We start from the raw sequence: 15,208 nt of genomic DNA, 5'->3' as shown, positions 1-15,208 counted from the left end.
AGATATGAAATACATGTGCTGACCTGATGAAGACACCGGTGACAAAGAAAGTTGCGCAGAGTCCCAGACAAGCGAAGACCACGGCTGCGATGGGCTCGGGGTCCCCCCAACGTAGGTACTCCACCGGAATAGGGTCACACCCTGGGGGGAGGGAGGGGAGGGGGGGTGGGGAGGGGTGGGAGGACGTGGAGAGGAGGCAGAAAGTGAGGGATTCAAAACAAACATAGATATTTTTCACTGTGCATTGAAGGGGGCCACGAGTCCTAGCCTCCACAGGATCGTGTTTAAGACCCTGACTTTGTGAAGCACTTGAAAGCATGGAGCCTAGGCTACGAGATAACGCCGTCTGCTTCACCTTCAACGTTCACTCAAGAAGTCGAATTGGAGCCTAGTGCACTGCATTTGGTTTTATAGGGCCAATATTAGAGGGTCTTAAAACTGTCAGTCCAATTACTACATGAACCACCTCATGATCAATGTAAAACATTTTCTTATAGGTATGAGCTTAATAAAAATCTGAAACCTGTACTTTGTAGCGTTAAAAATTACAGGATTCTATTCCTCTAAATAGATTTCTCTTTTTTCCTCATTCCGTCTCTTATGCCCTCCTCTCCTCCTCCCTCCATCCCTCCTGGGCTGTGAGATAAGTCTCATTAATTAAAGGGACAGTTCTAATTAGGTGCTGGCATAATGCTCGCTGAAAATACCATTGAACCTCCAAGACAGAACACGGGGGACGCCAAACCCGACAAAACACCGCCGTTAAAATGGATGAAGTCATTTAACGGCTCTGCCTTTAACAGTCTAAAGTTGATGTAATCTGTGATGTAGTTAGGTTTAGGAGGTAATAACAGCCTAATTGCTGAATGGGAGTAAAGGGACCATTAAGAGAAGAAACAGGGACACTCTTTAGTGAAGTCCAACTAAACTTTACAGGCCTAGGAACTTTAAATCCAATTCAATTAATTAATTTTTTTTCCTCAGACCGTCTGTTAGTTTCCTCTCCATCCTTCTCTCTTTCTCTGTATTTCAACCCCTCCCTCCCTCTCTCTCTCTCTCTCTCTCTCTCTCTGTGTGTATGTCTTATCGGGTCTGTCTCTCTGTGTCCAGCCCTTCACTAAAGTAGGAGTGAGTTTGAGAGGCACATTAAAACGGTTGCTTGGGGCCGAACATGAGTAATAGTTTGTTTACACGTAGTCATTACAGCTCTTTAAGAGCCGCCGGCACAACGGCACCAAATCTGCTCTTACAGGGCCACCAGGAGCCACAGCCAATCACACGTTCTGCCTCGGGGGAACCAACCGTGCTGCAGAGTCATACGTAACACATTTTCCATAATACGGAGAGAAATGTTTCCCGTTTTAAAGCTCATTTCCTGCAATTCTACACGTTCTGCTATCAAACTCTATCCAGGCCACCCGACATCCTGGGGGACCTTAATGTAGTGACATTTTAAATAATACAGCATATTCATATATATTATGTAAGTTGGCGGCCCTCAGGGGGAGGGGCCATACATGCCTATTCAGTAGTCAGACCCTGAGGCCTTATTGTTTTTTTAGAATTGGTCTTTTATAGCCACTAAATGAGAGCGCTCAACCCTTCCATTTCTCTCTCCTCTTCCTTGTCTCTTGCTCTTTGTCTCTCTCCGTCTCTGTGGTGAAGAGTCTTTGTAATTCACATCTTCCCTAATAAGTTGCAGCAGAATACTCCAGTAAAGTGTGTAATTTGTGTTTGCAGCTGCTTGTAGCTCATGTTTTAAACATTGGCGCTGGCTAGCAACAGTATAATGAACAGTCGAAAGCATTACGGAAAAATATCCACAGCTCCAAACCAACGCTGAAGAAATTGCCATTAAAAACATACATTTGCATATGAAATTGCCCTTGATATAGAATAATTACAACAGTGGTGACCATGGCAGTGTCAAATTAGGAGAGGAGTGGGGTCTAGAGAGTACAAGAGAAGGGAATAATTTGCTGGTTCTGTGAAAATAGTGTAGTTTAGCTATGTGGAAAACATGATTAGTGTACACTGTGAGTGTGTGTGTTTGTGTGTCAAAGTCTGTCTCTTGGGTATAAGTGAGAGAATGGCGAACGTCCATTAGGCTCTAATAGAACAGCACACTGAAGAACATCAGGCAATCATTTATACTACGTGCCATTTACACTATGACTGACCAGACACACACACACACACACACACACACTAACACAAACACACACATAAACACACACACACACACATAAACACACACACACGCATAAACTCCTGTGTACTGTGAAATGCTAGCTCCTCTGATGTGAAAATGTCAATAGGAAAAAACATCATTACGTATGTGTCAGTGTAATAATATTTCATCTTGGTCTTTGTGTGTGTGTGTTTCCAGGCTGAAGGCTCTAAATCTAAGTCAATCAGCGGTGTTAATCTTTGTGTGTGTGTGTTTCCAGGCTGAAGGCTCTAAGTCTAAGTCAATCAGCGGTGTTAATCTTTGTGTGTGTGTGTGTGTTTCCAGGCTGGAGGCTTTAAGTCTAAGTCAACCAGCGGTGTTAATCTTTGTGTGTGTGTGTGTTTCCAGGCTGAAGGCTCTAAGTCTAAGTCAATCAGCGGTGTTAATCTTTGTGTGTGTGTGTGTTTCCAGGCTGAAGGCTCTAAGTCTAAGTCAATCAGCGGTGTTAATCTTTGTGTGTGTGTGTGTGTGTGTGTTTCCAGGCTGAAGGCTCTAAATCTAAGTCAATCAGCGGTGTTAATCTTTGTGTGTGTGTGTGTGTGTTTCCAGGCTGAAGGCTCTAAGTCTAAGTCAATCTGCGGTGTTAATCTTTGTGTGTGTGTGTTTCCAGGCTGAAGGCTCTAAATCTAAGTCAATCAGCTGTGTTAGTCTGTGTGTGTGTGTTTCCAGACTGAAGGCTCTAAATCTAAGTCAATCAGCTGTGTTAGTCTTTGTGTGTGTGTGTGTGTGTTTCCAGGCTGGAGGCTTTAAGTCTAAGTCAATCAGCGGTGTTAATCTTTGTGTGTGTGTGTGTGTGTGTGTGTTTCCAGGCTGGAGGCTTTAAGTCTAAGTCAATCAGCGGTGTTAATCTTTGTGATGACATCTGATCCAGCTCAACCAAGCTGAAGAAACAAATTTAAAGGAGAGCGGTCCAGCCAATCCACGCACCCTGCAAGCATGTGTGTGTATGTGTGTATACATGTGTATATGTGTGACTGCATATTGTGCGTTTGTGTGTGAGTATGTCTCACCTGTGAGGTCAAAAGTGGGCCATGAGCCCAGATCACAGGCCCGGCAGGTGTACTCATCAAAAACAAACTCGTTCTCCTTACAGGGAGTGCAGGTCCAACAACAGCTTACCTCCCCTTTACGAATTACCTAGAGTCCACACACACAAGAAACACACCCTTATTAGCTCAGCAACAACCCACCCATCAGAAATTCAGCACCTTTCAGATGGAAGCATGAACACAAAAGGGTCTTTCAGACTAATTGAGCCTGTGCAGTGTGTGCAAGTCACCTTAATCTGTCCCTTGGCACAAGGTTCGCTGCAGACAGATTTGATGATGGTGTCCTTGCTGGCCCAGATCTCTTCGTCATTGATCTTCAGCCCTCTGTTGTCCCAGCTCCCTACGTTGATGTAGTCATAGGTGTTCTTACCCACCTTCTTGAAGTTCATGATTTCATACCTGACACACACACAGAGGCACACACAGAGGAGTCAGTGCCTTCAAATGTGTTGATTCAGACAGACAAACTGATACATACACACCTTTTTGTTTATGATGGCGCCTTTAGATGCACACATGCATGCTGACAGCCAAACACAAATACACGTACCGGCCAGGTGAGTCTCCGTTCTCGTCGAACAGGATGCCTTCTCCTGACACTCCAGTGAAGTTGGTCTTCATCAGGAAGTCCAGCAGCGTGGCGCCATCAATAGGCCTCATGGCATCACATAGACCCTGGAACATCACCATGGTCATCACCATAATCATACCACCACCATCACAATCATCACCACCATTATCATTCCATCACCACCATCATCAATGTCACCACCATAATCATACCACCATCACAATCATCACCACCATTATCATCCCATCACCACCATCATCAATGTCACCACCATAATCATACCACCATCACAATCATCACCAACATTATTATGCCATCACCACCATCATCAACATCACCAACATAATCATACCACCACCATTACAATCATCACCACCATTATTATCCCATCACCAACGTCATCAGCATCATCACCATAATCATACCACCATCATAATCACCACAACATCATTAACATCACATCATCCCTACCCTCATCATCACACCACCACCATTATCATCACATCACAACTGTCATCAACATTGTCACCATAATTGTACCATCACTATCACCACCCTCATCATCATCAACGCCAAAACCATTATTATCTCATCACCACCATCATCACTATAATCATTACCACCTTTATCCTGATAACCATCACCTCTAGCACCACAATAATCATCGCCCCCATCATCATCATCACAGCCGCCATTATCATCACCCCCGCTATCATAACTACCACAAGCAACATAATTACTGAGACCAACATCAACCGACACCACCCCCGCCATAATCACCACCATAATAACTCTGCCATTATCACTACTGTCATCAACCCCGCACCATCATTTTCACCCCCACCATCATCATCACTCCTGTCTTCATCACCACCCCCACCATCATCATCACCCACACCATCATCACCACCCCCCACCATCATTATCACCCTCAAAATCATCAACCCCGCACTATCATCACCGCCCCTGCCATCATCATCACTCCAGTCTTCATCACCACCCCCACCATCATTATCACCCCCAACATCATCAACCCCGCACTATCATCACCGCCCCTGCCATCATCATCACTCCAGTCTTCATCACCACCCCCACCATCATTATCACCCCCAACATCATTATCACCCCCAATATCATCAACCCCGTACCATCATCATCACTCCTGTCTTCATCACCACCCCCACCATCATAATCACCCCCACCATCATTATCACCCCCAATATCATCAACCCCGTACCATCATCATCACTCCTGTCTTCATCACCACACCCACCATCATCACCACCCTGCACCATCATCATAACCCCCACCATTATCATCACCCCCACCATCATCATCACCACCAGCTCCATCATCACCATGTCATTGTCACCAACATCATCCTCATAATCATGTTATCATCACCATCCCCACCATCATCATAATTTCATCATAGCCACCTTTACCATCATCATCACCAACGTCACCATCATCATCAACGCCACTATCATCCTCACCATCGTGTCATCATCACCACCTCCACCACAATCACCACCCCCAACACCATCATTACCACCATCCTCATTACAAGTACCTCCACTATGAACATAATCATAATGTCAACATCACCATCATCATCACCATTCCCGCCATCATCATTACCACCATCTCTATCATCATCCCAATCATCACCGTCGTCTCAATAATGACATCATCAACTCTAACACTGTCGGTGGGTTGTGTTTAGTATAGTACCTGGTAACCTGGGCAGAGTGAGCGCTGCATATTATGGAGCCCATAAGCCATGGAGTAGATGGCATTAATCACAAAGCCCATCTTAGTGTCCTGGGCATACTGCTGCAACAATGACTCCCGCTCTGGGAAAGAGCCAGAGAGGTGGAAGACAGAGAAAGAGAGGGAGTGATTATCAGGGGATAGTGGAGGAGGAAAGAGGAAGTACAGGGAAAAGGAAAAGGGTGAGAGAAAGAGAGAGACCAATTAGACCAACCGGTATTTAATATCCTGTTTTTTTTTTTCTTGCAACCTGCCTTTTGAATTTTAAACATTCTCTCATTCCTGTTCATTCCTTCCACCCTCTCTTCCCATCTCTTCCCACACCTCTTGTCTTCGCCTCATCCTCATTCAGTTCATATGAGTCCTCCTTTTTCTATTAGAATATAAGAGCCCCTTTGAAGCAGGCACACATTCCCACAGATTTACATATGAATAGTGAGAGAGAGCGAGAGAGAGATGGGTGAGCCTTTCAGACATGAAGGCCTTTCATCCAGGTGTGTAGGAAGGAGGGCGTTTCTGACTACACAGAGGATCCAAAGCAGCCTGGTCACTGGGCGTTATGTCTGGGGAAGCACGGCTCTGTGATGCCTCTTTGATTAGAATAACAATAACCCTGCATGAAAGTATACACACACAGACACACAGAGATGAGTTCTGCCAGCCCAACTGAATATGCAGATATATATGAATGAACTGATAGAGAAGCAAATGAAAAGAATATTCTGGTTCGGCTGGGTTCAATGGACAGGTCGTATCTGAGGGCTCTGCTCCTGTGTAACCTCTTAAAATCACACATCATCAGTGACGTCCTCAAACACAACTGTTTCTGTGAGTGTGTGCGTGTTGGCAACGTGGGTGGAGTGACTTCCTGCCTGTTGGGCCCTGTCCGGGTTACCCTTGGAATGGGCCAAAGTGTCACTGGACCCACCTGTGTCAGCCCCAAGGTTTTACGCTGCTATGTTTTGCTGCAATGTTTTGGGTCAGTTCTCCTTCTCCATTGCAAATCCTTGTTAATCTATGGAATGCGCTCTCAAAATGTTCCTTGTCTCCTGCTCCATTTGAACTTAGGAGGACATGAGGTCTTGGACCACACCCCAGGAGTACCAGGCTCGAATGACTCGTAGCTGTCCCTGTCTGAAGTTCTCCTGGTTGTGTTGCTGATCAAGAACACATCTGTTGATTCCAGCTTTCACTCCGCTGACCATTCCTCCCCCACAGATTGTCCCTGTCCTTGTCCATCTGGTCATTAGGTTTTATAGACTCTGGACACAGCCCACATGCATTTATTAATTACTACAATTTGTACAAATATTCACCCAGCACAGCCAGAAGATGAGTGGTCACCCTTCCAAGCCTGGTTCCCTTCTAGGTTTTTTCCTACGTTTTGTCCCCTTTTAGGGAGTTTTTCCTAGCTACTGTGTTTGCTTGCTCCTTGGGGTTTCAGGCTGGGTGTTTTGTAAAAGCACTTTGGGACAACTGCTGATGTAAAATGAAATGGATAAATGAATTGTGTGTGTGAGTGTGTGTGTGTGTACTCACTGTTGCAGGTGCGGTTGTACTTGGGGCTCTCCTGCGGGTGTCCCTTCAGCCTGCAGTGGAAACGGTGCTGCCAGAACTCGGGGAACCAGGGGTTCCTCAGGTTGTTCTCCGGACGCAGCTTCAGGTAGTACTCGTCGAACCACTTCACTATAGCTGACTGCAGCTTGATAGTGATCCCCCCTGCCGCTTCGCGCACGTATCCGTCGGTCACATCGTACCTGTTCGCCCAGCCGTCGCTGAGAGAGGAGCACAGGGGAAACATTGCAAATGTCAAAGGGGATTGTGAAACATAACGCATGTGACCAGTGCCAGCCCTAGCCGGAGGCCCCGGAGTGAAATTTGATCTAGGGCCCCCTAGCCTTTAGGGGGCCTAAGCGACCGCTTATGTCACTTTTGCCTAGAACTGGTCCTGCATGTGAAGAAATGCCGGGACATCGGCCCTCTGTTTGTAGACATGACGATGAAAATGATGGACTAAGGTGTCAACCAGTCAACGGCTTCAGTTGTCAGCATGTTACGTTGTTCTCTGCTGACATGTCTCTGTGCGTTTGTTTGGGTGTGGGCCCTGAAATTAAAGTAGTAATTGACAACTGACAACTGTTTTTATTTTGGTTGTGTTTGGGAGAATTTGCTCTCCCTCTTTGTTGCGCAGACACCATAATAATAATCAGTCTGACACCTGAAAGCAAGATGGCCCATTCACAAAGCAGAGCTCCGGTTTTCATTGCATTCCAGACTGTAATTATGAAAGAAAAGGCATTACTGGATGCAGTGGGAGCCAGCCGGGGCTAACTGAGGTTAACTGACGGCACTGTCAACCAACAGGAACTGTTTTTGTTCCTCCCGCACCTTCCCTGCACATCACAAACCCGCTCGTCTGCCTCGCACTCAGAACGGAAAAAGAACCCCCATAAACGCACACATGCGCCTCGAAATCTGTCACACATTCCCTCTGCATTAAGCATTTACAGTGTTGGTGGCTGAGTTTGTGCCTACGTGCGAGTGTGTGTGTGTGTGTGTGTGTGTGGGCCAGCTGGAGGGCCTTTATTGTGTTAAATTAATTGTGTCAGTAGAGAGGTGAGGAAGGCTAACACACTCATTCCATAAATAATGAAAACTATTTCTATCAGACTGACTACTCATCCAAACAAACAGAGAGAATAAAGAGACGGAGAGAGACACTGAGTGATGAAGAGAGAGAAACCACAAACGCTATTTTAGTTCCATCATGTATTATTATCATTACTATTGCTATTATTCAAATCCCAATTCATAGTACCCTTGTCATACCTTGTCGCGCACAGACAAAAACACACACACACACACACATACATGCAGAAACGCACACACACACAGACCAAAGCTACTTAGGTAAAATGTTGTTCTAGCTAAGACAACTGCTCCTCATCAACGAACACTCCTGCCAATACCTATCAGTCAGGACCCCTCAAAATGCACCAACACATTCAGAAACACGCGCACACGCAGAGGCAGGCTTCGGAGGTGAGTGGGATGGAGGGTGCCGTGGTGGTATGAGTGCCTATGTGTTGGGCAGTGGGCCTGCAGCTTGGCATGGTGACCAGATGGCATGTGTGGTGGGCCCGCTGACCACAACCCTCTGTGGGGATGACACAGAACACGCCTGGCGCTGCCAGACACTGTGATATAGCTCTGACACAGCGCCGGGAGACAGATGGAGAGAGAGGAGGGAGTGAGAGAGAGAGAAAGTGAGGGGGGAGATAGCGTAGGGCCTTTAGGTACATGCTGAAGCAATAGTGGAGGGGCGTGTATTCTCTTCATTCCATACATTTAATTCCCTCCCTTCATTGCCTGAATTGTTTTCACTGTCCTTGGGAGTGCTATTTGTACCAAGCTGCATCCCCAAGCTGTCAGGATTCAATTATTTTTGTGTGTGTGTGTGTGTGAGAGAGAGTTTTTTTGACAAACAACGTTCTTATAATTAATTGACCTTCAGGCATTGTACTAACCTCCCTTCAAATATGTCTGTCTCTGTCTCTCTCAGTATGTCTGTCTCTGTCTCAGTATGTCTTTCTCAGTCTCTCTCAGTATGTCTGTCTCTGTCTGTCTCTCTCAGTATGTCTGTCTCTGTCTCAGTATGTCTGTCTCAGTCTCTCTCAGTATGTCTGTCTCTGTCAGTCTCTCTCAGTGTCTGTCTCAGTCTCTCTCGGTATGTCTGTCTCTGTCTCAGTATTTCTGTCTCAGTCTCTCTCAGTATGTCTGTCTCTGTCTCAGTATGTCTGTCTCAGTCTCTCTCAGTATGTCTGTCTCTGTCTCAGTATGTCTGTCTCAGTCTCTCTCAGTATGTCTGTCTCTGTCTCAGTCTCAGTCTCTGTCTCAGTATGTCTGTCTCAGTCTCTCTCAGTATGTCTGTCTCTGTCTCAGTCTCTGTCTCAGTATGTCTGTCTCAGTCTCTCTCAGTATGTCTGTCTCTGTCTCAGTATGTCTGTCTCAGTCTCTCTCAGTATGTCTGTCTCTATCTGTCTTTCTCTCTGCCACCCTTCCTTCTCTATCTGTCTCTCTGTCTCTCATTCTTTCTCTCTGGCTCCCTCACCCACTCTCACTTCAATTTCAATTCAGTTTCAATTTACCATGCTTCATTGGCATCATAAAACATTTGTTTACATCGCCAAAGCAAGTGGAAAATTAGAAGAAAATAACAAAAATTACAAAAACTAATGAACTAAAATCTGTATTTGGAAACATGACACACAACCTTCAAAGAGATTCAGGCAATTCCAGTGTTATTTCATAAGCTGTTATGTATAGTTTGGTTAAAACATGCAGTTACATAATATATTGTTATTTTTCTGTGTATGCCTGTCGGTCTCTCTCTGTATATGCCTGTCAGTCTCTCTCTGTGTATGCCTGTCGGTCTCTCTCTGTATATGCCTGTCGGTCTCTCTCTGTATATGCCTGTCGGTCTCTCTCTGTGTATGCCTGTCGGTCTCTCTCTGTATATGCCTGTCGGTCTCTCTCTGTATATGCCTGTCGGTCTCTCTCTGTATATGCCTGTCGGTCTCTCTCTGTGTATGCCTGTCGGTCTCTCTCTGTATATGCCTGTCGGTCTCTCTCTGTATATGCCTGTCGGTCTCTCTCTGTGTATGCCTGTCGGTCTCTCTCTGTGTATGCCTGTCGGTCTCTCTCTGTGTATGCCTGTCGGTCTCTCTCTGTGTATGCCTGTCGGTCTCTCTCTGTGTATGCCTGTCGGTCTCTCTCTGTATATGCCTGTCGGTCTCTCTCTGTGTATGCCTGTCGGTCTCTCTCTGTGTATGCCTGTCGGTCTCTCTCTGTGTATGTGTCTGTTTTACTTTCCTGTCATATTCAATGTCTCAAAGGCGTGATGGCGACAAACAGAGGTATTTTGACAGTCCCTCTTTAGTGAGTTTGCGTTACGTGGCTTGTTACAGAACACTGACACACACACTCCTCAAGTGTCCAAGCGCGTTGCTCCGAGTTACAGGGAAACGCCCACCCATCAAACAAACCGTGTAATGGGCTCATGCATATTCATGTAACACCGTCATTTGCAAATAATGAACAAAAGAGGTCTTCTTTGATAGGTCGGCTGCCCCCCCCCCTTGTTCTCTCTCTCTCACTGTCCTACGCCGTCACGCCATCCTGGCTCTCTGAGCCCCCAGAGAACAGGAATTCATTTTGTCAAACGGCAGAGCTCCAAACTAACCTCAGACTGGAGGTGTGTGTCTCTTTCTCTCTCTGTCAACCATCACTCCATCCGTCTCCCTCTGTAGCTTCATTCTCCTGTCCATCCAATTCTTTCTCTCTTTCTCACCCTGGGCCTCCCTTCCTCTTATGCTAGCTCTTTGTTACTCCCACCCTTTCTTTCTGGTTTTCCTTTCTCTCTTCTCACCCCCCCCACCACCCCCCAGCTCAGGTGACTGATCATCATTCTACCGCTGCCTCTCTCTCAGGCCCGGTGTGCTGCATCGGTGAACGGACACACGGTCTTGTGTGTAACAGGCGTGTGAGAGGCGTGTCGCGTGTGTTGGGAAGCCATGCAAGGGGAAGGAGAAGCTGTTCAGTTATGATTGCTGTGGACTTCATCTTGTCGTCATCTCAAATAAATCCTGTTCCCCTACACGCTTGAATGTGGAGCAGCGGCAAATGAGTGGCTAGGCTAGCCCTTCTTGTTTGTTGTTTTTGTTTGTGTCTTTGAATATCTCATCGTTTTCATGCTCTCTTTCATATAAAGGCTCCAAGGCTACTTTCTGTGTGTGTGCCTGTCTGTCTGTGTGTGTGTCTGTGGTCTTTGAAATGCAGTGGGGACCAATCCTTCATCCTCCTGTCACTAAATCCATTACAGCCAGTCCCACAAAAAGAGACACACATGTACAGTACACACACACACCCACACACACACAGACCCACACAAACACGCACACACACACACACACAGACAGATCCACACACACACACGCATACAGACAGACAGACCCACACACACACACACACACACACACACAGATAGACACACACACATACCCACACACACACACACACACACACACACTGCCTGCAGCCTGGAGTTGTTGATCTCAGGGACTGATTGGTGTCAAAACAAAACTTCACAAGACCTATACAACAATGCCTATTGTCTAAAACTCCCAGTGTCTCTCACTCTCTCTGAGGGAACATAAGATATGTGCAGGTTTGTCGGTCTGTCAGACACTGTCCCTCTTAGCAGCAATGCAGTCTGGTGCCTCAGAGAGGTCTTTAAAATCTGGGAATATTTTGGGGCAAAATTACCCTCTGTTTGAAATCTCCGACACTGTTTAGGAAATGCAGCTCTGACTCAGGCTCAGCTGTAGAACAGAGATAGGGAGACAGGATTTCCTCATACTTGTCTTTCCATGGCAAGGCTGTGCTCACTGAGCCTGTATTGTGGTTTTGATTAGGTTTTGATCAGTTATGTGGTCAAATAGTTTGCTGTGGTGAGCTATCGCTTTAGGGACAAACAGCACCGTATGTTTCTTTCTGCCCTTTCCCCAATAGGTACAGCTGTTCGGTTTTACTGCGTTACAACTTATGATGGGAGGTGAAATGACTCAGGAGACAGGGCTGGAGGGTAGGATAAACACCAATGATAGAAACGACAGGCAGAGAAAGGAGAGAGAATGAGCCTCCAACCAACTCAATCAATCACCTCCCTCCCTCCCTCCCTCTCCTTCTCTCATTCTGTCAGTCGTCCCTCCATCTCTACCTGCTGGCACTCTCTCAACCGTCACTCACCATCGTCTTCACCTTCACCTCTCCCCTTCACGTTCTCTCACTCCTCTTCCAATAGTTCTATCCCCCTGTCTCTCTCGGCCAGCGGTTTCACCTCCTTCTCCCTGTCACTCCACATAATCTCTTTATCTTTCCACCCGTCACCTGCTCCTCCCCTGTCTCTCTCCTCTCTTCTCGCCTCTCTTTCCTTCCCACCATCTGGTTGGCAGTCTTCCCATCAGGTCCTACCTGCAGCTCCTCAGAGGCATGATTTCAGGCTCCATTACCAAGAGAGAGACATACACACTGTTTACATTAAACAGTGTGAAAAATCCTAGCTGCCCAATCACACTGATTGAAAAGGCACCCGATGGCAGTCACTCCGGTTTCGATCGGCAGTGTCTTAAGTCAGACGACGGACTCGAAGGGCCCATCCGGAGGGTGGGCTTTTGTTTTTCTTGCTAAATCCCATTTCTCTTTCTCTCCACCTCCTCCCCACGCGTAAACACGCCCGTGCACACACACGCACACACATACGGCATGCACAACACAGGCGCAAACACAAACGCTGAGTGTTCACACACGAGATGCTTCAGTGTTGCACGTGTTCTGCTGAAGACTCGCTGATGTTAGCAGGAAAGGAGGATTGAAGGAGAAGAAAACAAGTGAGAGGATGGTTTGAAGAAATAGAATATGACGGAATGGTCCTTTATGATCACGCCTACACGCACACACACAGACACACACACACCCGGCATCTAAAGGGCAACCTGCATGTAACAGTACCTGGTTACGCAACCTCCAGCGTAGGCAAAGGTTGTGATGAGCAGAGGGCTTCATAAGAACCCCTCATTAAGTATGTGTGTATTTGTTTTCGTGTCTATTTGTTTTTGTGTGTTTGTTTTTGTGTGTATCCATTGCTTGTCCGTTCCTTGCCCAAACCACCAAATCAATATCTTAATGAGTAACTTAGCAGCTGATCAGTTAAACTGCTGTTAATAAAAATTTAGTTTGCTCAATAGACGTTTGGTCGAAATAAGACTTTTGTGGAGCAAACTCACAGTCCCATTGCAGCTGGTTGGCGTCTCACTCTCTCTCTCTCTTACCATGATTTTCTTTCTTTCTCCCTCTCTTCTCTCATTCCCTTTCATATCGAATGTGTCTGGGACTCCAGGGCCGTTGTCATGGTTCCCAACCCACGCTGAACATTCCGTCTGTCTGCCGTGTATTCCTTTAATATCCAACCAGAAAGATAACCTGATCAATGGTATGGGTTGCTCACAGAACCGTACCACTCAGTCCTCAGTCGCCTGTTTAAACTCCTCACACTCTATTTATACCATCCCAAGCTATCTTTAGTCTGAGAATATAATACTTTGTAATAATCAGATCACTTAGATAAAGTGTATAATCATGAGATGATGTAGCGCTAGCTAGCTCACAGATCCAAACAAAACACATTAATCATGAGATGATGTAGCGCTAGCTAGCTCACAGATCCAAACGAAACACATTAATCATGAGATGATGTAGCGCTAGCTAGCTCACAGATCCAAACAAAACACATTAATCATGAGATGATGTAGCGCTAGCTAGCGCACAGATCCAAACAAAACACATTAATCATGAGATGATGTAGCGCTAGCTAGCGCACAGATCCAAACAAAACACATTAATCATGAGATGATGTAGCGCTAGCTAGCTCACAGATCCAAACAAAACACATTAATCATGAGATGGTGTAGCGCTAGCTAGCTCACAGATCCAAACCAAACACATTAATCATGAGATGATGTAGCGCTAGCTAGCTCACAGATCCAAACAAAAGCGGGCGACAGAACTGTTGCTGTTGTCGGTAGTGTTGCTCAGTGAAGCTAATCTGATTGAACCGAAGCATCCAAAAAGCATCATTCATCACTCAACCATTACTGATTATCCACACGAGGACATGTGATATATTCTGAAATCAATTTGTGATCTGTTCATTTCGCACACCCACACACACACACACACACACACACACACGCACGCACACAGCAACCGGCCCCTCACCAAACCAGAAACTTGGTTGGCAGCTCAGGCTGCTATGGTAACCTGGCAGACATTCCAAAGGCCCATTTGAACATCTGCTGTTCACAGCAACAAACACACACACACATACAGAATATACACAAAGTGCAAAACGTACAATAAACATAGGACTACAGTTGGCTCGTAAAACCCCTCAAACCCACCCAGGAAAAATAGTCCAATCAAGATTTGGCCTCTTTAGCGCAACTTCTCTGAATTGGAAAGGTGAAAGATTTGGGTGGACTGGGTCGCTGAGGAAAATATTTTTTGTTTCCCTCCTCTGGCTCAAGGATTAGATCTAGCAACCTTTGGGTACTGGTCAGATGCTCTAACCGCTAGACCAACAACGCCTATTTAACCTCAGTGGCAAACCAAATTACTCTCTATCTCCCTCCATCAATCACCACTGACTGTCCAGCAGACTCAATTAGGCACATACGTTAGAAGTCATATTTCCAGCTAGCGGTACTCGCAGCATATTACTATGTCTGCTCGATGAGCCAGACTATACAGAGGCCGTAAAAAGACCAATATGACCTCTCACCTTTCAGAATTGACAAAGAAGGGACTTATTTAAACACCATGCCATTTTTTTTAGGGTTAACAAAGGATGGGATGACCTCAACCGCAAAACATATTTTGAAAATGTCATAACTCTAAGGCTCACCAACACACCTGTGTGTGACTGGTTGGAATTCCGAGCGGATAGAACAATTAGCACCTTGCACACAC

At 46.0% G+C, this 15,208-nt stretch overlaps 1 protein-coding gene across 1 annotated transcript in view; it reads right to left on the bottom strand.

The window, feature by feature from the left end:
* The window catches only part of grm5b (glutamate receptor, metabotropic 5b), an 82,455-nt gene that overhangs the window by 9,842 nt on the left and 57,405 nt on the right, over positions 1–15,208 (bottom strand). Inside the window, exons 6-11 of the mRNA XM_034293950.1 lie at positions 7,163–7,398; positions 5,585–5,706; positions 3,830–3,954; positions 3,510–3,678; positions 3,241–3,367; positions 24–141 (exon numbers count right to left, since the gene is read on the bottom strand). Of these exons, the coding sequence (XP_034149841.1) occupies positions 24–141; positions 3,241–3,367; positions 3,510–3,678; positions 3,830–3,954; positions 5,585–5,706; positions 7,163–7,398 (897 nt within the window). The remainder of the gene's footprint in view (positions 1–23; positions 142–3,240; positions 3,368–3,509; positions 3,679–3,829; positions 3,955–5,584; positions 5,707–7,162; positions 7,399–15,208) is intronic.

The sequence above is a fragment of the Esox lucius genome, chromosome 1, assembly GCF_011004845.1.
Source record: "Esox lucius isolate fEsoLuc1 chromosome 1, fEsoLuc1.pri, whole genome shotgun sequence".
Lineage (NCBI taxonomy): Eukaryota > Metazoa > Chordata > Actinopteri > Esociformes > Esocidae > Esox > Esox lucius.
This window is presented reverse-complemented; position numbering and strand designations above follow the sequence as displayed.